The 25586-nt window shown below is 40.5% G+C and overlaps 2 protein-coding genes across 3 annotated transcripts; one reads left to right on the top strand and one right to left on the bottom strand.

Annotated features, from left to right (window-relative positions):
* Nucleotides 1-3250: 3250 nt before the first annotated feature.
* LOC5565494 (coiled-coil and C2 domain-containing protein 1-like) lies at nt 3251-24289 on the bottom strand. Of its 2 annotated transcripts, none has more exons than XM_001649791.2 (6): nt 24049-24289; nt 22591-23971; nt 14092-14735; nt 4786-4937; nt 4021-4198; nt 3251-3780 (listed from the first exon to the last, which is right to left on the bottom strand). In XM_001649791.2, exons 1-6 carry the CDS (start codon nt 24109-24111, stop codon nt 3661-3663), a joined length of 2538 nt encoding a protein of 845 aa, XP_001649841.1. In that variant the 5' UTR covers nt 24112-24289; the 3' UTR covers nt 3251-3660. The 2 variants fall into 2 exon arrangements, with proteins under 2 accessions (XP_001649841.1, XP_001649840.1); XM_001649790.2 differs by having other exon boundaries at nt 4021-4111; nt 24049-24288.
* A 329-nt stretch (nt 24290-24618) lies between these two features.
* LOC5565505 (M-phase phosphoprotein 6) lies at nt 24619-25304 on the top strand. Its single transcript, XM_001649792.2, has 2 exons — nt 24619-24841; nt 24899-25304. Exons 1-2 carry the CDS (start codon nt 24732-24734, stop codon nt 25269-25271), a joined length of 483 nt encoding a protein of 160 aa, XP_001649842.1. The 5' UTR covers nt 24619-24731; the 3' UTR covers nt 25272-25304.
* Nucleotides 25305-25586: the final 282 nt, after the last annotated feature.

The following is a 25586-nucleotide window of genomic DNA, read 5'->3' on the forward strand; positions in this document are numbered from 1 at the left end:
TTGAAGAACTAATGGCAGTCCCCAAGTGAAAAATATTCTGGTAAGAGCCTGGTTTGTGCTGGCAGCATCAGTCGATTTCATTTCCACTATTGACAAATATCTTGAATATGTATCAACTAATACTAAGAATTCTCCGGACCCACAAGAGGGAATAGACAAAAAGTCCACCTGCAAATTTATCATTATTAGCTTCATTGAAACAAAACAACTTTCATATAAAACTGTTCCATTTTTTCCAACCTGTAATATTTCCCAGGGTCCTTCTGGAAGCTGTCGACTAACTAATGGAATTGAAGGATTTTTCTTGAAATAATAAGACACGTCTCACAGCTTTTTACAAATTTTTCAACATCATTACTCATTCCTGGCCACCAGAAAAATTCGCGCATTATGCGTTTCCTTGCTGCTATACCTATGTGACCACGATGAGCGGTCTGCAGCGCTTTTATTCGTAATAAATTGGGCAAAATAATTTTATCGTCTCTGAAAACCTTTGAACCCAATACTCGGAGGTCTTTGGCATGAGCTTCATATTTCTTCAAATTTTCTGGCCAACAGTTATTGTTTAATGCGAGACAAACTGCAACCAACTCCTTGTCATCCTCAGAAAATTGTTCAATATTCAATGTAATATCCAATGTTCCTGCTTCCAATGCGAATAAAATATGCTTATCATTTTCTTCATCAAATGGTTCGTCATGTTGTGAACTCTTAATTAGACGTGATAACGCATCCGCAACATTAGAGTGTCCTGGAATATGTTTTACGTCAAAATCAAGCTTCCGCACGAGATACTGCTCGTTTTCCAATTTTGATCTATTTCCGAAAATAAACTCGTTCGCTTCAGAATCAGTCCTAATGGTGAAAAATTTGCTCATGAGGTAAAAAGAAAACCTTTCAACGGCCCACACCATAGCTAATGATTCTTTTTGCGTTTGTGGATATTTCTTTTCTGATTCTGATAAAGACTTCGATGCACATGAAATCACTCTTGGGACATTGTTTGCATCATATTGGACTAATACTGCCCCTAATCCAACAGGAGAAGCGTCCACAAATAATTCAGTCCTATCTTCAATGCGGAAGTATCCTAGTTTCTGTATCATTTTCAAAGCTTGTGTTTTTAGATAGACAAATTCCTTTTCTTCGTTATGACTCCAAAAGAAACTTATCAGCCTTGGCCAGATTCCTCAGATGTTCTGTTCGTTCGGCTCGCTTGAAGACAAATCTTTCCATGAAATTCATCAATCCCAAAATCTTTTAACCTCAGACTGATTTTCAGGTCTTCGGAAATCTTCAATAGCTCTCAACTTTTCCTTGTCTGACAGGGATTCCTTCCTATATGTCCTTAAACCATCATCAGATACTGAGAACCCAAGAAACTGCACACTTTGCTTGCCAAAAGCACATTTTGCCTCATTTATACTAACTCCATGTTGGTTGAGACAACGAAGAACTTCCTATACACCCGATTCTCATCATGTTCAAATTTCGTTCTTCCAAATACAAAGATATCGTCCAAATAGTTTCGACAACCCTTGCATCCTCTTAATACAACGGTTTGTAGAGTTTCTTGAAAAATATCGGGCGCGTTACATAAACCGAAAGGAAGCCGATTATATCGATAAGTTGCGTTCCCGGCGAAAAAAATGGTCAGGTGTCTTGAGTTCTCATGTAGTTCAACATGGAAGAACGCACTTGTAAGATCGATAGTTGAAAAATATTATGCACCATTCAAATCTGATAAGATACTTTTCAATGTAGGCATCCGAAATGGGGTACGCATTATACTTTTGTTAGGACCTCTAAGATCCACAACGAGTCTGATATCATTCTTCTATTTCGGTACTACTAATAGCGATGGTTGGGGATGATTGGATCATTCAAACCAATTTTCAGAACACTGTATCGAATTGAAGTGTTTCTTCCTAATGAAGTGTATTATGATACCACTTGCTTTAACATAATAATACTTTTTATCACAATGACAAACTTTTTTCATTTTTTTTTCTTTGCAAATTTTAAACGAAATTATGGTAAATCTTTAATTACTTTAACTTTTCTTTCGTTTGAATAATCAACGGTCTGATCGTAACTTGGTTGAAAAAAAAAATCGTGCAACCACGCTACTATAGTAACTACAAACAGTTGGTTTCCACCCAAACATATTTTCCATGACAACTGATCACTAATTTTGCATCTTTTCAAAACAAAATTGAAAAAAAAAATCGAAAATTTCTTTAAAACAATATTTTGCAGTTACCTTACACTCGCGTGAAGAAAAATCAGTTTTACTCACTTTTTTTTTTAACTTTGACTGCGCCATGTGGTGACCTCCCATGGTTTTACTGGCAAACGGCCAACAAATAGACTCGATGAGCTAGTGGACAGGATAAGCGGAACTTGATTAACGGTTGGACAACGACAGGACTGATCAGACTTCAGACGGCAGGTAGCGACAGGAACGAACTTCAGACGACAAACAGGAACTGAAATGAATCTTGATGACGGGACAAACGGACAAAATTATGAAATGAGAACAACGAGATTTCGTGCTTTCGCTCCAAGATCTCTGTTAAGACTGATTTATTAAATCTCGTTTCCTATACTCGACTCCTAAGATCATCTTTCTTTTCCGCGATTGATGTGATCAATTATAAATTGTTCAATAGCCATTAATTATATTCCCTACAGTGGTGTTCTACGAAATTGCAAAAATATGTTGTACCTAACTCGTTGCAGAACTCGATTTTTACAGCACTCGTCGTAATTATCCTACTCGGAAAGCCTCGTATGATAAATTTACGACTCGTGCTGTAAAAATCAACTTGTTCCGTAAACTACTATTATTAATTGGGATGCCTTAACAAATGTTAAAGGTAATAGCAATCGTGAATATAACTGTTAGTTTTTGAATTTATTGTTCAAAACAATAAACTTTTCACTTGCCCCACTTGTGGGACAAGTGAAAAGTAAAGAGACATTTTTCAAAAACTTTTTCAGAATTTTTTTCTTCAACATAAAAAAATCGTTTTAGCATACTGCTTATATTTGGTGAGAGTCAAGCTAAAAAAACATACACGACTTAATTTGTTGAAATTTAAAGTGTCTAGAATTTGAAGAATCTCAACTATGCGAATTCCATCACCCACTTGCCCATAAGACTATTTTGAATACTAAGACATTTTCATAACAAAAGACAGAATTTCTATCAAGAAATATAGGATATTTTCACAAAATCAAATAAATATTTCGTACAACATAAGCACTTTTATTCTTTTTCAAGATTATCTTTACAAGGTAAAGCTGTCCCATCGCTCATCACAACCCGACATCATTTTATTTTCGCTACTAACAATCACTCGATTAACATATAATAAAAGATTAAAGCGTATTTTCCATCATCTAGATAGTTCTCCTATCACGTAGGTTGAACGGCTTGCCAAACTCCGTGAAATGTTTTGCTGCGTCGTTCGAATATCTCTATGTAGTAGTCTGTCGCTTAGATTACGTTCCTTTTTTTGTGTTTGCTAATTTAGGCAGAGAATCTCACATCATCTATCAATGAATCCCCCAGCCTTAGCCTGTACTGTTCACAGCATAACAAATGCAATCCTAGTGCGGCTATCGGTTCCTCAGGGGCGCTGATGGTGGATCAACTCATGCATCGATAATCAGCCACTTTTCGTTTATCTGCTCGATCTGTTTGGTCAGGATCGGATTCCGAACACGTATCTTCACTTCCAGCTTACCGCCGACTGTTTTACGACCGTCCATCAGCTGGAGAAACGGACACCGACGGTCACACATTGGAGGTAGAAGAATGGAAAAATTGTATATGCATTAATGAAAGCCGTACATTTTTCTCAGGACTCGAAGAATTGATAAGTTTGGGAGAAACAAAAACTTGAAAACGAATAATTATAGCCGGTATACAATAAGATTAGTTCGGTTGGAAATTTTCATGAAAGTGTTTAAGAACAGTAAAAACCATCTCCTTTTAAAATTCAAATAACCTACCGGGAATGAATCATGAATCTCACACTGCGTCTCCAGTGGCTGCAGCTTCACCGTGACCGTACCGATGAGTGTATCCGAGCGAAGAAACCCACTGAAACAAGAGGATGAAAAAATGCTAGACCTGGACGATGGTGATGGACAACAACTGCAGCACCGGAAGCATCCAGCACCCCAACATCTGAGAATGGCGCCGTTGTCGTTGTCATCGTCCGTTATCATCGGACAGCGCGCGATTCATCATCACGCACGGCGAAAGCGGGTTTCGTTTTCGCGTAGGATATACACCGGATGTGATTCGTCATAAGCGACCGAAAATGAAACGGAAGAGAAAGGAGAAAAAACTGCTATTGACCTACAAAGCGCAGTGTTTCAGATAGGGTGATCATACGTAGCACTAACATTCCGTGAAAATACTCGATAATCTGATAGCCCTATCATAACGATTTTTTTTCGCACAGCATTAGCATCACTTCAATCCTGCATTCATCTGTCGGTAACACACGAAACGTTTTCAACCAGAATAGAGGATTGATGGACACAGCAGAACACTACATCCTATAGAGAAGATTTTCTAAACGTGTACAAGTTGTGAAACGACGTTAGAGGTTGAGGTGCTTGATGCGATGAAACGCTTTTTTTTTGTTCTCACTGTGCTGTTGTATGTCTCTTCACACGTTTCAAAAACAGTAAAATGCAATTTGATTAGATTAAACTTTCATGTCCCTGTTCGAGTCAAATGCATCTAACGAAACGCCCGATTCTCACCCTTTCGAAAAGACTTCGCATTTGATGGCTTGTCTTTTGAATATCCGCTGACACGCCCGTTGACTCCTGTGTATTTCGACGCTCTGCCGATGGTTATATTCCGGATTGTCCGTGTCCCTCACCAGAGCGGTTTTCACTTTCAGAGGGTCATCCTAAAGAGTTTTTAAAATAAATTAGCTATCTGAATACACTGGGATCTCAATTTACGAACTAGGTCAGGGATTCGTAAATTGAATTGTTTAATTGTTTCTTAAATTGAGTCTAGTTGTATACACGGGGCGGGACAGCCCTGCACAGAGCAACACTTTGAAATCTGAGCAAGCTTGATTTACTCACATTTTGCTCAAAGCTAATTAGGATTATCTATTTGGATCTGAAAAACAACTGACACCAAGTGTGCATTCAATACGTCACGTGTTTCTCGGTAACAAAGAACTGAATAACCAATAATTTGGTACGACAGTGGTCCTAATTTGGGTGTCCCGCTGGAAGTGAGCAAAACAAAACTATTTACAATAGATCGAATGCATTTCTCCATGTTGAATTGTTGAACATGGAAGTGAAATTTCGTCAATTTAGAAGGAAATTACCATTATTAAGCAGAATAAAATGTATTTATATGTTGAATTGTGTTATTGATTCGTGGTAATTGAATGATTAATGAAGAAAACATTTAGAAAATCGTATCGTTTTCTTTCATAATCTCTGCGTGAAGTCTTTTTATATTCAGTTAGGAACCCCCTTTTTGATATTAAGCTTAAACGATAGATTCTACTGAAAGTCGTTAATATTAATGGTGTTGTAATAGAGCCATCGAATCTTTTAAGTTCGCAGGGAACCTTTGCTATTTGAAGGAAGCACACTAAACAGCAAGCCAATCCAACGTCCATTATGTAGAAAAACATTCCTCACGAAAAGCTTTCTAGCCTAAAGCGGGGCGTAGCTCAGTACCCTACACAAACTGATTTGGGCATCCGAATCCAATAGTATTTTGGCACAGAATACTATATTCCATTCCAGCGAAAGTCCTGAGCAGGCATTGCAGAATTCGCTCTCATTTGAGTATGAAGCACGATCAAAGCAAGCAAAGAAAAACATCCCATCTGTTGCGGTCCACGATCGTCATTGTATCGCAAGGTGTAACAAGTCTGATAAATGGAAGCAGCGAGCGAGAGCCCCAAAGAGAGAGCTATGATAAAATCCATTTTTCTCACTTGTTTACCGTTGGGGATAGGGGTTTTTCTTTACTGGCACGATAAAAAATCCACGAACTTCCAATAGCAATAGTGCCCCCAGGCTTGGAGCATGTTTAGAGGGGTTTTATCATGCACTACTATCCCCCCAATCTGATCAAACTTGTAGCAGTATACGATAAACCGTCTCTCATAATGTGCAGCATGTTATGATAGTTACAGAGAGCGATACGTGAGAGATTCTCTCAATTTTTTCAGGATTCAATCCCTGGTCCTGAGGCTCAGTATCAAACAGGCGAAAGTCCTGAGGCTCGGTATCAAAAATACTTTCGTACCTAAAGCTAAGTATGCTGTTCCGCTCAAGAAAAGTAAAAATTTCTGCCCAAGAAATGGTCAAGAAATTTCGTATGGACCAATGCACGAGTTCACTAATTTGACGTTTGAGCGGTGCTGAATTCACTCGTTGCTATGGTCACGTAAATAACACGGCACCGCTCAAACGTCAAATAGTGAACTCGTGCATCGGTCCATAGTGAGCTCCATTGGAATTGACATTTCTTTTCAACTGCGTACTGCGATCAAAGAAAAATGCCTTTCTTGAGCATTTCTTGCAAGAAATTTCCCACGCATCGAGATAGGCGATTACTTTTCTGAAGTGCTTACTTCGCTTAAAGTAAAATTGTCTTGTCTTCGTAACCACAAGTCATTGACTGCAACAGTTGCCAAAAAAAACAGGTTGCTATCTGGGTTGCTAACCGCACATGGAAAAAGCAACGAGAGTTACTCAGAGTTGCTCTGAAATTCACTTGGGAGTTTGCTCAAAAGCAAAAGCTGTCCAGCCCCTAGGTTGTATACTTGTATTACTATCATTTTTATTATTAATATTATAGTTCACTAATTTGACGTTTGAGCGGTGTCGAATTCACTGGTTTCCATGACCACATAAATAATACGGCACCGCTAAAACGTCAAATAATGAACTCGTGCATCGGTCCATTTCAATCGGGGTTGTCGATTATCCGCGGAAATCTGAGAAAATCAATGAATCTTCGCATCTACACACCTTCCTAGAGGTCAAAGAAGAACACTTTTCCCATCAATTTCTTACTAGATTCTATGAACTTTACTTTCTTTAATTACTGTGAGCATGCTTTTCCCGTCGCTTGCGGATACATAACTAACTTAAAATATTTTGTAGATCTAATGACTCATCTTTCCTGAAGTTCTTGGATGACTTAAAACTTCGATTGTATTCACCAAAATTAACAGTTAAATGTGGTTAAATTCTTTAAATATTTCAGGACATGCACTAAATTCAAAATCGTTATTGGAGATCTCAACGCTCTCGAATTCAGACCAGACCGATTATATGGATGTTCAGTGCTCACCAGCTTACGAACGAAAACGGCCATGGACTCATTGATTTCGCCGCCTCCAAGAACGTGGCCATACGTAGTACCTACTACCAGCGCAGCCTCCCGTATCGGTACACCTGGAGAACATTTCAACAGACTGAATCACAAGTTGGCCACATTTTGATTGATTGACGACTTACTAACCATACCAGTCAGGCTAAGGCCTGGGTGGTCTTTGCTGTACGTAGAAAACGCCTCTATTCGACTCGGTCCATGGCTGCCCGTTGTTGGAGAGCAGGTACATCACACACCCTGTAGCGGAGGTGTCTGGAGGCAAACATATTGTAAGATAGAGTAAGGTTGGTTCTCTAAGCAGCTGGTCCAATTCAAGGTTCATTCGCCATCTCCACGTTCCGTCTTCCATCTGCACTCCGCCGTAGATAGTTCGCAATACCTTCCGTTCGAGAAAAACCAAGGGCGCGTTGATCCTCTGCACGTAGGGTTCATGTTTTGTGCCCATAGAGAAGTACCGGTCTAATCAGCGTCTTGTAGATAGTTCCCAGACAACCAAAATGTACGTATAACGAAATCACCTGGAGGCTTTGTATGTGCAAAATTTAACTTATAAGATGTTGCGATAAGGCCTTCTACGTACAAAAGTGGAGGCAATATACGTGCATTTATAATGTGATGAACAATAACATACAATGCGAGTGTATTACTTTTCTTCCGAACTAACCTGTGATCGCAAGCGACTTAACGTATGATAACAAACGTTGATTTGACAGCTGCTACGGATTGATTCGACTTACTTTGTACGAGTGTACGAGACAAAACAAAATGTACAAATGTACTCATACTCATAAAACAGCGTTTTATGCGAGGAAACTCATCAATCTGACGATTTCACCCACCGTGTGTTGCGAGTTTGATGTAATTTGTATGAATAAACGAGTTATTACGTGAACTTTCATGCGACTTTAGGTTGTCTCGGTTAACTCCGTACGATGGCGAACTTTGCTCGATCGAAGAATTCTGCGGAGACTAAGGAAGGCAAGAATTCCAGCACATTGATCGGATCCGATTCGCCTAGCTTCAGCCCTTAGTCGGATGTACGTTTCCGCCATCGTCTCAAAGTTGCGTGCTGCAATATCAATGTCATCGGCGAAACCAAGTAGCTGAACGGAGTTTCTGAAGATTGAGCCACTCGTGTCTGTCCCCGCTCTTCTTATCACACCCTCCAACGCAATGTTGAACAGTAAACACGAAAAGCTATCATTTTGCAGTAACCCTCTGCAAGATTGAAGGAGACTCGAGAGTGTCCCTGATACTCGGACTACGCACATCACTCCTCCATCGCCGCCTTGATCGATCTTATCAGTTTATCCGGGAAGCCGTATTCGTGCATAATCTACTATAGCTGTTCTTTATCAAATGTATCATAGATCGATTGAAAGCCGATGAAAAAAATTATGCGTTGGTACATTGTATTCGCATTTCTGCAACACCTGGCGCATGGCGAATGTCTGGTCCGTTGTTGTTCGTTCGCCCATTAATCCTGCCTGATATTGCCCAACGAATTCTCTAGCAATTGATAGACGGCGGCATAAAATTTGGAAGAGTACCTTGTAGGTGGCGCTCAAAATTGTGATCGCACGATAACACGCAATCCAACTTGTCACCCTTTTTGTATATGGACTACAGAAGTGGATGGAAGCACTCCTCCGGTAATACTTCAACCTCCCTCTTGGAAATAACCAATAACTATGGCCAGTGTATTTTAGAAGCTCGCTCGATAGTTGGTCCATTTTAGCGGCTTTGTTGTTTTTCAACTGTCCAATCTCTTGAAGATCTGAAGGCGGAAATCATTCGGTGCTCATCGTAGTGCTGCCGCCACCTTTCGACTACCTCACGTTCGTTCGTGAGAAGATTTCAGTAACAGTCTCTGCACATACCGGCTTGTGGCACAAAGCCTTTGCATGAACGGTTAAGCTTCTCGTAAAACTTTCTTGTGTCTTTAGCGTGGAACAGCTCTTCCATCGCTTCACGATCTCGTTCTTCTTGATGGCGCTTCTTTCTCCGAAAAATCGAGTTTTGTCTGTTCCGTGCCTGTTTATACCGGGCCTCGTTCGTTCACGTGCGATGTTGCAGCATCCTCGCTCATGCAACATTCTTCTCATTCTTCAACTGCTCGATATCGCCATTGTACCAGTCGTTTCTCTGATTCGGGGCCGCTGGACCTAGTGCTGTTGTTGCGGTGCTACCTATGGCGGATCGTATGTGCCTCCAGCCTTCTTCAAGAATGACGGCGCCTAGCTGCTCTTCCATTGGAAGGGCCACTTCAAACTGCTGCGCATTTTCTTGGACTACTTCTGAGTCCCGTAGCCGCTCGATGTTGAGCCGCGGTGTTGGTCACCGTCGAAAGTTTTGAGCACATACATACATCAACTAGGTAGTGGTCCGAATCTATATTCGCACTGTGGTATGTGCGAACATTGGTAATGTCGGAGAAGAATTTTTCGTCGATTAGAACGTAGTCGATTAGGTTTTCGGTTTGATTATCGGGTGATCTCCAGCTGGCCTTATGCACAAAAGTGAGAAAAAGGTGCTTCAGACTATCATACAACGAGAGGATGCAAAGTTAACGCATAGTTGGCCGTTGTCGTTCGATATAGCGTGCAGACTGTTCCGCTCGAACACCAGTCTGTGCCTGTGCGTTCATGTCACTAACAACGATTTTCACGTCAAGCATATGTCATATATCTGCTCGAGCAGCGCGTAAAACGTCTCCTTCTCGTCGTCGGGTCTCCCTTTGTGTGGACAGTGTACGTTGATGATTGTGTAGTTGAAGAACGGCCTTTCATACTAATCTTGCGTGAACGCGATAGTAGGGCAACCACCATGGATCTAGCTGTGCACGATTCAGCCTTTCTTGCTCCGCCTGCCTCCTTGATGGATGACACTTCTCGGATATAATCGAACCTATCGTGGCGCAAACATCGATTCGGACCACTATCTTGTAAAAGTTAAAGTACGCCAAAGACTTTCCGTTGTGAACAACATTCGGTACCGGCGCCCGCCACGGTACAACCTTGAACGACTCAAGCTATCCGAAGACGCAACTGATTACACGCAAAGCCTTGAATCAGCGTTGCCAGATGAGGGAGAGCTCAACGAAGCCCTTCTTAAGGACTGCTGGCGCAGTGTCAAAGCAACCATTAACAATGCATCAGAAGGTGTCATTGGGTTCGTGGAAGAAAATCGACGGAACGGTTGGTTCGACGAGGAGTGTCACACGGTTTTGGGTGAGAAGAATGCAGCGCGGGCGATGATGCTGCAGCAAGGTACCCTTCAAAATGTGGAACGATACAAACAGAAGCAAAGGCAGTTTTACAAGAAACTCAATGCATCCCGCAAAGGCTTTGTGCAGCGAGCCGAAATGTGCCGGGATAAAGAGGGAGATATCTTGACGGACGAACGTGAGGTGATTCAAAGATGAAAGCAGCACTACGATGAACACCTGAATATCGTAGAGTAGGAAGACCAAGGTAGCAGGATGAATGGCTTCATCGTTGCGGCGGATGAGGGAGTTTTGACAACTCCCACAATAAGTGAAGTTAAGGATGCTAGCAAACAGCTCAAGAGCAACAAAGCAGCTGGAAAGTGTTTTTACCTCATGCAAACCAACGGGGTTCATTTTTAACTTGAATTCCTAGTGGCCAATACTGGCTGCAAGCGTTAGGAATGACGTGTGCTTAGAACGATCTTTCGCGGAGTATCTGAGAAGGGCGTGTGAAGGAGATGAATGAACCACGACCTTGCGCAACTCTACGGTGAACCCAGTATCCAGAATGTCACCAAAGCTGGAAGGGTACGATGGGTGAAGGGTGTTACGTTGTAGAGATGTACCGAATAGCACTATTCGGCTTTCGGCCGAATACAGAATAGTTGAGAAATTATTATTCGGCCAAACGAATATTCGGCCGAACATTCGGCCGAATAATGACTCAATATTCGGCCGAATAAAACCCTTAATTTCGGTCGAATAACACCTAGTTTTTAGATAGGGATAGCTTCCACGGTAAAGCATTGATCGAAATGATCGTTTTAAGCTTTTGAAACAGTGTGAAGAAAAAACAAAAGTCAAAAGTTCTGAGGATTTATATTTTTGAAGAAAGGGATTTGTATCGTATTGATTGCAGATTTGATCCATATGAATTTTTAAGGAACTAGGTTAATACGTCGCTTTATTTCTCATCCGACTTCTGTAAGTGCTCCATATTAATTGGAGCAAATACATCGCATAGGGTCGGTGTTCCCTTAGTAGACAGTCCCCTATATTCGCACTAGTAGCTTTTTACAACCGTTTTCCTATAAATCGTTGCAAAATATTTTTTTACATGAAGGTCAGGAGCTATCTATCTAAGTACCAATGATTCACAGCTCGATTTTGTTCAATAAATGATTTTTTGCTTAAAATTCTAGCTCACTTGCACCTATAGTACACCTATTGTTCCTATAGTAGAGAAACTCTGTTTTTTTAAATAAACTAAATGAAGAATTAAGAACTTTTTGGAATTAATCGACAGCCTTTCTATAAAGTAAAAAGTTTTGTAAAAATACGATTATGTTTTTTTTTGTTTGCCTACGCCGTAAAGCTATTGGAACAGGAATTAGAAATTTTTTATTGTGTTTTCTTGTGCTCTCGCATATAAAATCGTTGTTTATTTAAATATTTGTGCTCTTCGAACCATTGTGCACAACTCAAACATGAGAAGAAGAAATCAAAGAAGCCAAGAAAACAAGCCAGTTGTCAGTGAGCTGTCTCCTCTCTCTCAGGGGCTTCTATAGTCACATGTGTTCCTTTAGTGGCACAACCGATAACACTGCGTAACAAAAATGACATTTTTGCGTGTCTCAAGGATCAAAATATGTGTCTCGAGTAGATTTGAGATTGCTGAATCTGATGCCATTTTCAGAAATGTTCCAGCACGTCACAATTTTTAGCTACAGGTCACCAAAGTTGTATAAAACATTGATTTTATTGATGTTTATATGAAATTTAAAGTATAATTTATCGTAATTTTTTGTGATCAAATCCACTGAGCATGCTATTTTGCACTTAAACTTTTATTTTGGAATAAATTTGGTTGAAATTGCGCGATTAAATTTAAATTAAACCGATTTTTTCGACATGTTTTCTGTCTCCATATAAAATTCTTCGTTTCTCTTATATGGGAAAATACAATACTTTTTAAAACCATCAAAAAATAATTTTTCCGCATCGAAAGTATTAGAAAGTTTGCCGATAAGTATTGTTATAAAGATAAAGTTTGAATTCTATGGTAAATTAAGCAAATAAATTGCCATACAAGCTGGCAAACTTGCATGCAAGTTGGCTAAAATAGTCATTTTTTGCATTTTCAACAGCCAATATCTCAAAAACTAGACGTGCTATGATATTTCTGAAAACGGCAATAGATTCAACAACCCTTAATTGAGTGAATAGCGGTATTTTGGTGCTTGAGACAAAAACGTGTTCCGCAGTGTAATAAATGCAAAAATATGAATTTTCGTTGTTTCCATATTTTTTACAAAGCCAAGATGAAAAGCACTTTCAGAATACGTAAAAATAATGCAAACAATACAATCCATGCAATGAGTGAAATATTGAATGGCTTGTATATTGAGCAGCATCGTAATGCCGTAGACCGGAAAAATTCTCACATTTTTAAACATTTATCATCAAACTACATCCATGGAATCCATCAAAAGGAAAATTTGATGTACCATCATACCATGTATCATCACTTGAATAAATTAATCTTTTTTTTTTTAATTTTCCTTCGTATGAAACATACTGTTTTGTTACAATTTATTTTATTTTGTTATTATTCAATCACTATTCGGCCTATTCGGCCGAATAACAGGTTTCATTATTCGGCAGACCGAATATTCGGCAAAATCAAAATAATCGAGATATTTGGCCCGAATATTCGGCCGGCCGAATATTCGGTACATCTCTATTACGTTGTGAGAATGCCGGACAACAATCCCGCAAAAATGGCATTCATCTAGAATCTGGCAGGTACAAGACGAAGAGGGACGCAACGAGCTAGTTGGTTTGACCAAGAGGAGCAAGGTCTTGAAAGTGTGAGACGATCGATAAACTGGAGGCAAGCAGCCATGGACCGAATTTGTTGGCGTAATATTGTGACCCAGGTCATGTCTTGGAGGACGTAGCGCCATCAAAAGTAAGTACTTAATTCCAAAGTCTTCCATTTGTAACAAATTGTGCTCATCAGTTTGAAGATCTATATGTTCTTGGTTGACCCAGATTGTGCACAATCAGTTTTTCCAACATTTTTTTTTTTTTGATTTCATAAGGCTTACTTCATTGAATTACTAAGACCACTTACTACATCAATAATCGTCCAATATTCCACCCGCTACGCATGTAGATATAAAGGCTCAGGACATCTCTTTAATACAATACAAATAAAATCAAAGCTCTAAACTTCCTGGTGCAAAGATGTTCAAAGGCTCATAGATCGCGCTCATAGATCTGATGACTATACTCTGGAATGAAGTAACCAGATCTATGAACGGGTTACGTTTAAAAGGTAAGGGATTGCATTTTGACTCAATTTACGAACTCCGTGAAAAAATACGTAAATTAAATTTATGCAAATAAAAAAAGATTTTGTAAAACGAGGTTCTAATGTACTTCAACTCTATGGCTTCTGTAAAACACTTACCTGTGGATAAGGAAACTCTAGCTTTACATACGTATCCACTTCCTTCGGATTGGGAACGTTATAGTTGATACCCCTAACTATCGTAACCTCCACTTCATTATCGGTCAAATCCGTATTACATTTGACCACATTGAACTGCTTCATTTCGTAGTGGAACTTGGGAATCGGTAATCGCTTCCGATGAGCTAATCTCACAAAATCCAGATCTTTTTGTACACTAAGGGCTAAGTTCTCGAACCGATTGGTTCCCGCAACGTCACCCATGGCCCGATGATGGTCCCTGGTGTTCCTGCACATGATCAGCTGCTTCGACAGTTGCTCCTCGAGCCGCGTGTTCAGATCTACGTCCGCATCGTCCGTCGGGGTGCAATCCTCTTCGGCGACAAGCGTGAAGGAATCTTCCAGTGATGCTCGCTTCTTCGGTGCTATTGGGATAGTGTTCATATCGATGGGAATGCCACCGCGAGCGGTATCAATCAGCTTCTCCAAGCCTTTGAATACTCGTAAGTATTCCTTGGCTTCCTCTAGTTCGCCAGCATTTTTGGCTTCCACGGCTGCTTGTCGAAATTCCTTCTGACGCTCCAGCAAAAGGGCAATTTGCTTTTCGTTCTGAGTTTGAGGCGGTTTGGGTGCTTTACTGGGACCTGAAATTTGATGTTATAAAAAAATAAAAAAGACCTATAATATAAACCAAGGGACAAAACAACAAAGCTAAAAATATTCATATTCTACCCCACAGACAATTAGATGTAACACTGAAGAAATTTTAATCAACCACAATTTGAACGATCATAATTTGCAGCAAGGTAATTTAAGGATTTTTGATGACCCCGGGGTGTCACAGAAGCATGGTTCTCACGGTGCAAAAACCACGTTCATTTGGTTTCGAACACTAGGTTGCGGCGCATCAAACTTATTTTTTTTTCCAAACAATTTCAAGGCAGATCATTTTGAGCCTCCTATTGGTCGAACAAAATACGCCTTAAAAAGGCAGAAATTGTTCTTATGTTGTGCAAGATTTTACAGACTTGCTCGGATCAGTGTTTCCCAAACACTGGTCTAACGGAAATCGGTTCACCTCCTGGTGAAAAAATAAAGCATTATCGGATCTCTGATCTGAACAGTAATCGGCTCTGTTAAGCTACGGCGTATGAGCCTTTAAATAAACGAATTGAAAAAAAAAGAATTTACACAGAAAATTTCAAGAGTTTTCATGTTATCTAGAAAATGCTAAAACAAAATAAGAAACGTTTTGGTTAATTCAAACTCCTCCTTTAGCCAGTAGGCTTAACAGCTTAACAGCTTATCAGAAAAGCCCATTTCTGATCATTTTAATTAATTATTTAATTAATTAATTTTCTTAACGAGTTATGTCTCATATTACCTTCAAACGAAAAAACTTAATGGCATCATATAGAGCAAGTACCTACAGCTCAAGTAATTTCGGTAGCAAAATTATTCCTTGGCCATTTCTTGTCCTATCCTTTTGCACAGTACTTATGATCAGCGTACCAGCCATTATGATGTACCTACTGAAATCCGTTAAGGATATGAAGGGACAGCTGTATTAACAGCATTGTAAATCGTTGAAAAACTCTGAGAGCAAGTCTCCTTTCATATTCTAAGCCTATGATATGATCCTAATATACCTTAGAAAAAGCAACGTGTCTTTCTTAATATTTCCCTATTAAAGTATGTTACAGGTCACATCTTAGGTTAAGAATATCGCTGGAGACTTTTTTGTACTTAAAATTCATTGGCAATATTTGCCTTTTCTTTCAGTAAACTTTACTTGTCTTAGACAAAATGTCAATGGCTAAACTAATAAATGAATTTTCTTTTTTTAAATATGCCATTTATAATAAATGGGGTAGAGCCCTTAGAAAACATTTCTCTGATTTCAAAATCTGTGAAGACATAAACGTCATATTTTTTTATCGACCTGAGTTAAAAGTCTCATTAATTGAGATATTAACATAATTAATTAACATTAATTAATTAATTAATTAACATAACATAATAACGTTATGTTTTGTATAAACTAATAACTACAGAATGTTGTATTGAGATTTTCAGGAGCACGGATATGGAGAGCCGGACAGCAGATTGGACTGAAAGCTTGATCAATTAGTCACTCGGTAATCAATCAAGTCTTCAGCTTGAACTACTGTCTAGATTTGATGCTCTAGATTTGTGCTCTTGAGGGTTTGAGTTTTGGTCTCGTTTCATCTTCATCAGAAAAATCGTTTTGTTTTGCGCCGTCGCCGAAGTTTTTCATTTCTCGTTTTAGTCTCGAACAGTTTCGAGCTACATTTTTGGAGAAGGATACGAGGTAGGGGAAGACGGGGTAAGACCGCCCGCCTAAGCAATTTAATTCAAGAATCAATAAATCCTTTTTCGACGCAGCATATCGTATTTTGAAGCCTTGGGCATGATCAAAAAATATCACATGTGTTGTATTCCTAAAAAATATTTATTTCTTGAAGCTTCAAAAAAGTGATGTCTTATCACGATTATTTTTAGCGACGGGGTAAAACCGCCCACCCACGGGGTAAGAACGACCACCACGATTTTCGTACACAATTTTGCAATAAAATATATCAGTTCCCTGTGATTCTAAAAAGTATAATGTTTTATGAATTCTACATTGATAAACGTGGATATTGAATCATTTTTAGGGTTAATTATTTCAAAAAACTTAAATATATACTTTTTAGTACCTTGAAACACCCATATTCTGGAAAAACTATGCGGATTTGGCTTGTATTATTCATAAAATTGATTTCATTTCACTTGAACAGTAATGTACAACGTAGTTACAACTTTTAAAATGGTTTACACAGTTATTTGGTATAAATCAGGGGTGGCGGTCTTACCCCGTCAACAGTGGTCGGTTTTACCCCGCTTGCGCAATTTTCACAACTATGGCCTTATTTAAAAGCTTAATATTTACAATTCATATTTCACTTCACCGAAGCATATTTCACATTTCTGTTAAAGCGTGGACGGGTAATTTGTTATGTTTTTCCAAAAAAATCCCTTCCGAAATCCTTAAGTGAGCATCTGTAAAATTTAGATCAAATTCACTATTGACAAGCAGAAACTTTGTTTTTGACATTTGTTATGAAAAATTTGATGTACATATCACACTAAATGCTCCGGAATGTCAAAAATCTTGTGTTCATGAAAAGTGCTTGATGAACTTTTAAGAAATTTGCCATTTTCATGCCAAACTGAAGGTGGTCCGTCTTACCCCGGCGGGCGCTCTTACCCCGTCTTCCCCTATTCCGCTGCGATAGAAATACGAATAACAGCTGCAAAACGGTTGGAGGTGGCGTGCTTGTGGGAGTCCATACCCGGCTTAAAGCAAGTCTAATCGAAAACGATTCCGATTATCAACGCACTTCGCTTCACGTTGGTGCTGTCAATCTTCTTGATTGTTACAGTACTGCTACTCTGGCTCAGATCAAATACGTGATCAACGAAAATGCCCGCTACCTGGATCTCTGTTTCGTGAGTGGTCGTGATACTGCTCCTTTAATATCGACGGCCCCTGCACCTTTGGTCAAGGTTGTTCCTCATCATCCGCCGCTAGTAGTCGCCATCGAAACCAATGTTGTTCGTGATTTCATCTCAAGTCCATTGGTTGTTGCATATGACTTTCGCAAAGCTGATTTCCATAGTATAGCTGAATTGTTGTCCGAGACAGATTGGGATTGCATTCTAGATATAACGGATGTCAATAATGCAGCACTAACCTTCTCTCACGTCCTGGCATATGTCATTGAGAGGCACGTTCCTAAAAAAGTCATTCGGACCGATTCACGTGTTCCGTGGATGACCAACGATCTTCTTTTGCTGAAGAGGAAGAAGAAAGCAGCGCTCAGACGGTTTACCAAATTTCGCACATGGTCATCGAAATGCTACTACGTTAGACTCAACTATGAATACAAGCGTTTAAGTCGTTTCTGTTTTCATCGTCATCAGAGTAAAATACAGCGCCGACTAAAATTGCATCCCAAATCCTTCTGGAATTATGTGAACGAACAGCGGAAGGAAGTTGGTTTACCATCATCCATGACATTCAACGGCACTACTGGGTCTAACCTAGAGGAAATCGGCAATCTGTTCTCAAACAAGTTTGCAAGTGTGTTTGTAAACGAACAACTTTCCGTCGATTCCATCAATTCCGCGGCCAACAATGTGCCTTTGGCTAATCAAACGCTTAGCAGCATACACCTTACTCAAGAAACGATCTCGAAAGCGGCATCACAGCTCAAAACTTCGTTCAAGCCGGGGCCAGACGGTGTTCCAGCTGCTTTTGTGAAAAGAATGATCGGCAGCTTGTTGGAACCGCTTCTCAAGGTATTTCAGCTTTCGCTAACCAGCGGTACATTTCCGACTTGTTGGAAAACAGCCGAAATGTTTCCCGTGTATAAGAAAGGAAGCAAGCGAGACGTTAACAACTATCGTGGGATTACATCGTTAAATGCTGTAGCTAAACTGTTCGAGCTGGTTGTCATGGATTCGCTAAGCGCACACTGCAGACAGTATTTGAGTGCTGATCAACATGGATTCACTATCGGCCGTTCTACTACTACCAACCTGCTATGCCTTACGTCGTACATCACTGAGAGTATGAATGTTCGGGCCCAGACGGACGTGATTTACACCGATCTATCTGCGGCATTCGATAAGCTAAACCACGAAATTGCAATCGCCAAACTCGATAGGCTTGGAGTTGGAGGTAGCCTTTTGAGATGGTTCCGCTCTTACCTCACCGATCGTCAATTAGTGGTAGCTTTAGGAGAATATCGATCACCCTGCTTTTACGCGTCATCAGGCATACCACAAGGCAGTCATCTGGGTCCGTTGATTTTCCTTTTGTATTTTAACGACGTACACTTTGTTGTGGAAGGGCGTCGACTGACGTTCGCAGACGACCTAAAAAATTTTCTGCGAACATGCTCAATTGAAGATTGCCGTTATCTCCAGGACCAGATAAACGTCTTCGCTGGATGGTGTGATCTCAACCGACTAGTCGTCAATCCAGCAAAGTGCTCCTTAATCACTTTTTCACGGAAGAAACAGCCGATAATCTTCGAGTATAGCATTTTTGATACGCCAATCGAACGAGTGCAGTGCGTTAAGGATTTGGGTGTTCTGTTGGATTCGCAACTGACATTCTCCCATCATATCGCTTATATTGTCGATAAAGCATCAAGAACGCTTGGCTTCGTCTTTAGAACTGCAAAGAACTTTACCGACATCTATTGCCTGAAAGCGTTATACTGTTCCCTCGTTCGAGCAACATTGGAATATGGGTCTGCGGTCTGGAGTCCGAACTACAACAACGGATGCGAACGAATCGAATCAGTTCAACGGAGATTTCTTCGTTTTGCACTTCGGAGGCTACCTTGGAGAGACCCTTTACGCCTTCCGAGTAACGAGAGCCGCTGCCAACTGATCGACTTGCAACCTTTGCGAATTCGAAGAGACGTTTGTAGAGCTTTAACCGTCGTCGATACTCTAAACGGAAGAATCGATTGCGAAGCTATCCTGCAACAAATGCATCTGAACGTGCAACCTCGTCCACTGCGGAATAGTTCGATGATGAGGCTTCCATTTCGTCGCACCAATTATGGATTGAGCAATGCTGTTCATGGTCTGCAACGTGTTTTTAATCGTGTGGCGTCGATCTTCGATTTCCATCTGACACGAAATATGCTTCGTCGTAAATTTTTTACTATTTTCGCTGGCCGGAGGGACTGAAGACATATTTTAAGTTTGAAATGTTTTACGATCTTGACTTTTTTATATTCAATGTTTTGTCATGTTTGTTTTGTTATATAATATGTATTTTTGTTTTTATTTTTAACTAGTGGTCCCGGCAAACTTCGTCTTGCCATCAAGTAGGCTGTTGAAAAACGCCAAGAAACGTCCCGTGCAAAATGGAAGTTCCGTTCACTCCAGTTTTTTTCAACTTTCCCGTTAAATATTCTTTACTTTTTATATGCACAAACACGTCGGAACACCTCAGGAACATAACTATGGTAGAATTTTCAAAATCCGATAGCCCGTTTTCAAGCCATTTCGTGACATACAAACACCATTCCATTTTTATTTATATAGATAGATAGATATCATTGGGACTATACATAGTCTGTTGATGTAAACCTAAATAAATAAATAAATAAGTTTGCACGCGTTCTGCGTGCAATCGAGTATGGGTTTTCGAGTCGCCGGAGTTATATTTCACATTTGTGAGATGAGCAAGCTGATTAAAGAAGCTTACAGCTACTCAATCAAGGATGGATAATCAATTTGGTGAGCTCGTTTCATGCTTTTTTGTTTCAATGTATTTTTATCATGACAACGGTGGGAATGTTATTTAAATGAATTGATTTAGCAAAATATGAACAGTTTGTCACTGTGTGTGTCGACATAGACTCTTGTACATCATTTCCTTTTACCTGATTTTTTATCATTAAAAAAAACTTTGAATGATTGGATGCTTAAAGTGTCGACTTACTGTATGTTCACGTTATCTTTAGAGTACTGATAGGTGATTTTTTGCACTGAGGTTGCATGAATCGCATCACTTACCAAGGTGAATCCTGATCCATCCCTATGATCAGCTATGATCCCTCCCCACTAAATCCTTCCCGTGACAACTGTGGGATGTAGAATCCACTGCGTTGGGAAGTGCTAATAGGATCGATCACAGCAAGCGGTTTTATACGTTCAAATGTGATGCACACTGTCATGTTGGCGATATTGCGTATCTTTACTTAAATCCGCAGACTGTTCAACAAGTTGCGCGCCGGTGGCCCATGCGCCGAGTTGTGCGCCAGCCAAAAAGTAAACAAAGAAATGTCAAAATATCTCGCCGAGGAAGTGAATCACTTTTAGGGCTCGAGTCCTAAACAGGAGAACGATCATAATTGTTTTATCGATACAAAACATATGGAATAAAATTGTTCGTACCTTCTTGTGTTCAAGTTGCAAGCGATTGGAATCGTTTTGACCGACCCACAACTCGGCGCGCAACTTATTTGGTGCACTGTGGTTTCGAGAAAAGATTCGCAAAGTGCCCAACTAGTACCAGACCATGGCGCGTAACATTCGAAGTAAAGAGGAAGTGATCGAAATGCTAAAAATTCTCGAGAAGCTCAATATTGGTTTCCCTTACTTGCATACTTGCATACTAGATGCATGCATGCTCTTCCTCACTTGAGATCTACTTCCAAGCTACATCTCTTGGTTCCTTGAGCAACTTCGATTATTTTGGTCAATCACGGAGTAGCAACTACGAATTGTACGGTCGTAAATGCTTATGCTTATGCTTACTAATGACGACAGAATGTTGTATTATAGTGTTATAATTTTAAAACATCTCTTGGTTTCTGAAAAACGTCTAGTATCCAAGCATAGAGGCTGTCCGCCATACAAGATTTTCCCCCATGTGAAATAAAATTGCTACTATTCAGCCTATACTCCAACAAAAATCCCGTATTCTATGGGATTTCCTATATAAATGGGACTATTATGCGAGTATGGGCAGTATAATACTAGTCGAACAATCAAAATTTGTCCTATTTTTTCTAGTTTCAGCTTATTTTAGAAAACGCTCTGCTTCTAAACTGAGTATTCACACTGTGTTTTATCTCAATGAGATTATAAGAATTGCAGAGTTGCAATAAAATGTACATTGGCAATGTTATTTGTGGTTCACAATGTTAAGTAAATTTTGTGTGCACAGATGTGTAGAATAATCCTTCGGGCTTTCCATAAATCACGTGGTATTTTTTCGGATTTTCAGAATTGTTCACACAATTTTTAAATTTTTATAAACATATAAACTTTTTCTCCCACTAGAATACTACGTGGTTTCTGGACGACCGCTTCTAATTTCCATGCAAGTGGGATATTCCGGTTTGTACGTGCAACGTATTTATGCATTATGATACTTTTCAGAGAAATAGTCAGATGTGAAGACGAATATAGCATGTTTAACTTGTTTGTTGTTCAGCGAAGAACAGTGGCCGGAATTAGGGCATTATGAAAAAGGCCGTGACCTACTTTCGCGCAATACTTTTTTGGATAAAACTCAATAATTATGCTAATATTTAATAATATTTCGTAGAAGCACCGTGAAACGTATCTATAGCAAGCAGTTCCATGATATATATCGCATAAAAAATAAAACATGTTCAATAAAGAAATCGCTTTTGTTTTTGCCCTACAGTCTTAGCACGGACGCTAAGGAAATTAGAAAAATGGCGTCTATTTATACGGGCCTCCACTGATTATTTTTTTACGCCGCGAAAGTGTCTTAGGTATTTGCTTTTATTTGTGATTGAAACTTCTTTTAAATGAAAGAAGTATCAAATGGCATAAAAAGTTGCTGCAATATGAATCTGAATTCCATAGAAAAATAATTTTGTATGAAATGCGCTGAATTAGGGCACTTTACGGTAATCGAAAAATAATACATACCAGCAACATCAGGGCCTGCAGTTGAGCTTCCCCCAGGCGAAACTACCGGCGTCACTGCCGGGGCCGGTCTCGGCGAAGGGGTCGGTTTAACAACTGCTGGCTGCGGAGGTCCATCCACAGGAATCGGCGCATACCCGGGCGGAGTGGGAAGCTCATCGACTGGAATCGGTTTCCCCGCTTTGTGTAGCTTGATGGCATCTTGATACTGCTTCACGATACGCCCGATGCGACGGGCCTTCGAAGCGTTGCCCTCGTCTTTGGCCGCCTTCTCGACGGATTGATACTTTTCGAGCCTTTGCTGCAGGGCTTCGGCAACGGTGGTGGCTTGGATGAGCACTTCCTCCTCCTCCTCGGGTTGTTGGTCCGGGTCTTCCTGTACGGAAGGGGTACTGATGGCAGGCACTTCGGCATGTTTTTGTGTGTGATCTTCCTCTTTCTTAGCACGAGGAGGCACAGGAGGTGGCGATTTTTCGAGCTCCCCTGGTGGAGGTGGCATTTTGCTTAGGTCAACTTCTTGTCCGTTTTCCAACGCATTGATGACCGAGTCAAATTGTTTGACTATCTTGATGTATTGGATAGCCTTCTCTGTATTTCCCTCTTTTTTCGCTTCCAGTGCAGCTGATTTATACTGTATTTTCCTATTATTGAGCAGCGTTAGCTGGGGATTAGCTATTGGTTCTGCTGCAGGTTCAGGGGGGCTTGCAACGGTAGTTGGTTCAAAAACTGGAGCAGAGATAGAAGGAGGCGCAGGAGCCTTTCTTGTGGGAACTATAGGAACATCTGGTGACTTCTCCTCTTTTGGTGGTTCCGGTTTAGGTTCAGAGGCGGATGACTTTACACTCACTTCTGGAGGTATTTCGCTGGGATCTACCGTCTTACCAGATTCGGCTTGCTTCAATAAGTCTTTTAGCGTCTTCAGTCCTCGATTGAATCTTCTAGCTTTGGAGGAATCATTGGCCTTTTTAGCATTTTCTTCAGCCCTGGTATACATTTCAATTCTAGACTTAATTAGATCCTTTACCCCCGATCCACTTGAAGCAGATCGTTTCGGAGGGGATGCTCTGTCAACTTCAGGTTCATCGCTTCCCACATGTCCACCAGAGATTTCCGCTAGTTCACTCAGCAGATCCGGATCGTCATCGTCATCGGAAAGCTCTTCGTCACTTCCGACATCCCGCAAACTAGCTGCCACCATTGCATCCAATGCTTCCGGAGCTACAATGTTTCCCTTCGGTTTGGGCTTCGGCCTGGATTTCTTCCCAGAACCAGAACCGGAGGCAATCGCTGCCAGTTCCGCTTCCAAATCGCCATCGTCACCATCCATATCGTCGTCATCGTCACCGATGCCCACCATATCGTCTCCTATTCCAAACAGTCCGAACTGCGAAAATACAAATCTCCGTGAAAAACGTAAATCGAATCGATGACTAATCCCTTGAGAATAAAGAGAAAACAAACCTCGGAAGCATCGCGCTTCTTGTCCCGCTTCGGAGCAGCCGGTTTCTTGCCAAAACTGAACATCTTTTCACACCGAACTTTAGACCTTCATGCCACTTCTAATACCTACTACAAATACGAATTATTCGAACAGGCGTTGCAAAATTAGGAAAGTTTTTAAAATTCTGATGGCTTTCGCTTCCGTGAAACTGGTGAAACTGATGAAACTGTTGGTGGTGCAAGTTGACAGTCAAAATCATCCGTTGTAAGATTCGTCAGTCAACAACAACATAACCGATAGGGTAAACGTCCCACATTGATCAACAAGATTCGGTTCAAAATTGGTTTCAAATTTTCGAGAGCTGTCTGAAAGCAAAATTAAAGCAATGTACATGTACACGTGCATGAAGAAAAAATGTCTTCTCAATTTATTTTCCCAAAGTCTTACGAAAGTTTCTTACGTTGATTTGAAGAACAATCTTGAATGCTTACTTTCGCCCTTATTTTATTGGTGTTTAGAAGTCTAGTACTTCAACGTTTTCCTGTATCTGATCTATTACAATCGAACCGGTTATCCTAAACATAAAGCTGTCAAATTTATATTTGTTTCTTGCCTTTCTCACACGTTTCCTGGCGTTTCATCCAAGTGGCAGAATCCACAAAATTTTATTTTATTTTGAAAACGCTGCGCTAATAATTTCAAAATGAGTAACAAAATGAACAAAGTAAAACTATCTAAAGGTATCCTCGAGATGAAATTTATGTCCCGAACAAGGGAAAAGCTGGAAAAGGAAAAGGATGATGCCGAAGGGAGGTAAGTACTGTCCTCTATGCATAGCTCCATCTTCTCACAATGTTTCCTTCCACCCAGGGCCCTGTATTCCAATGAATTCACCGACAAAATGCTGCACGAGTCGTCCAAGTACATAATCGAAACCAGCTACGTCCCGTGCGAAGACCTCATCGAAGGGCGGATCAGTTACGGCGGAATGAATCCGGAAATCGAACGCCTCATCGAGCTGGAGAAGAACAAAGATTTGGCCGAACAAGTGGAACGGGAACGAGCGGAGGCCGCCGAGAGGCAGAAGATGCGTATGGATGTACCGGACGCAGAGATGGCCCAGTTCTACACTAGCGTCATGAAATCGATGAAGAAAAAGTACGAGAAGGGAGGCAAGCGGCAATCCAGCATATTGCCGCTGAACATTAAGAGGATGGAGAAGCCAAGGGACGACGATGATTGAAAATAAAATCATCTAAATAAACATTAAGCACTACCAAATGGCCTCTTCATTTAACAGGGCTGTTAGCGAGTCCGCAGAAAGTCCTCATGGATCGACATATTTGTGACATTCGTGCATATTCTGCGCGGCGTGTGAGGTGACACTAGTCGAATGAGGTGACAATTGTCGTCTCGCTCCCATTTGATTAACATTAGTCGTCTCACGTCACTCGCGGTGAGAGCGGCTCGTCTCGACTCACACGCCGCGCAGAATAAGCACAATAAGCACCTAACTCCTGACAGCTAACATATCAAACGAATGGAGAAGCCGAAGATG

The sequence above is a fragment of the Aedes aegypti genome, chromosome 3 (genome assembly GCF_002204515.2).
Source record: "Aedes aegypti strain LVP_AGWG chromosome 3, AaegL5.0 Primary Assembly, whole genome shotgun sequence".
Taxonomy (NCBI): Eukaryota; Metazoa; Arthropoda; class Insecta; order Diptera; family Culicidae; genus Aedes; species Aedes aegypti.

Bases quoted from the DNA above. Each gene is read 5' to 3' on its own strand.
- LOC5565494 (XM_001649791.2), bottom strand. From the start codon at position 24,111: ATGTTCAGTTTTGGCAAGAAACCGGCTGCTCCGAAGCGGGACAAGAAG. The intron at 4,938-14,091 runs GTAAGTGTTTTA...AAAACTCTTTAG, and splicing joins TAGAGTTTCCTTATCCACAG to GATGACCCTCTGAAAGTGAA. The intron at 3,781-4,020 runs GTAGGTTATTTG...CCGTTTCTCCAG, and splicing joins AGATTCATGATTCATTCCCG to CTGATGGACGGTCGTAAAAC.
- LOC5565505 (XM_001649792.2), top strand. From the start codon at position 24,732: ATGAGTAACAAAATGAACAAAGTAAAACTATCTAAAGGTATCCTCGAG. The intron at 24,842-24,898 runs GTAAGTACTGTC...CCTTCCACCCAG, and splicing joins AAGGATGATGCCGAAGGGAG to GGCCCTGTATTCCAATGAAT.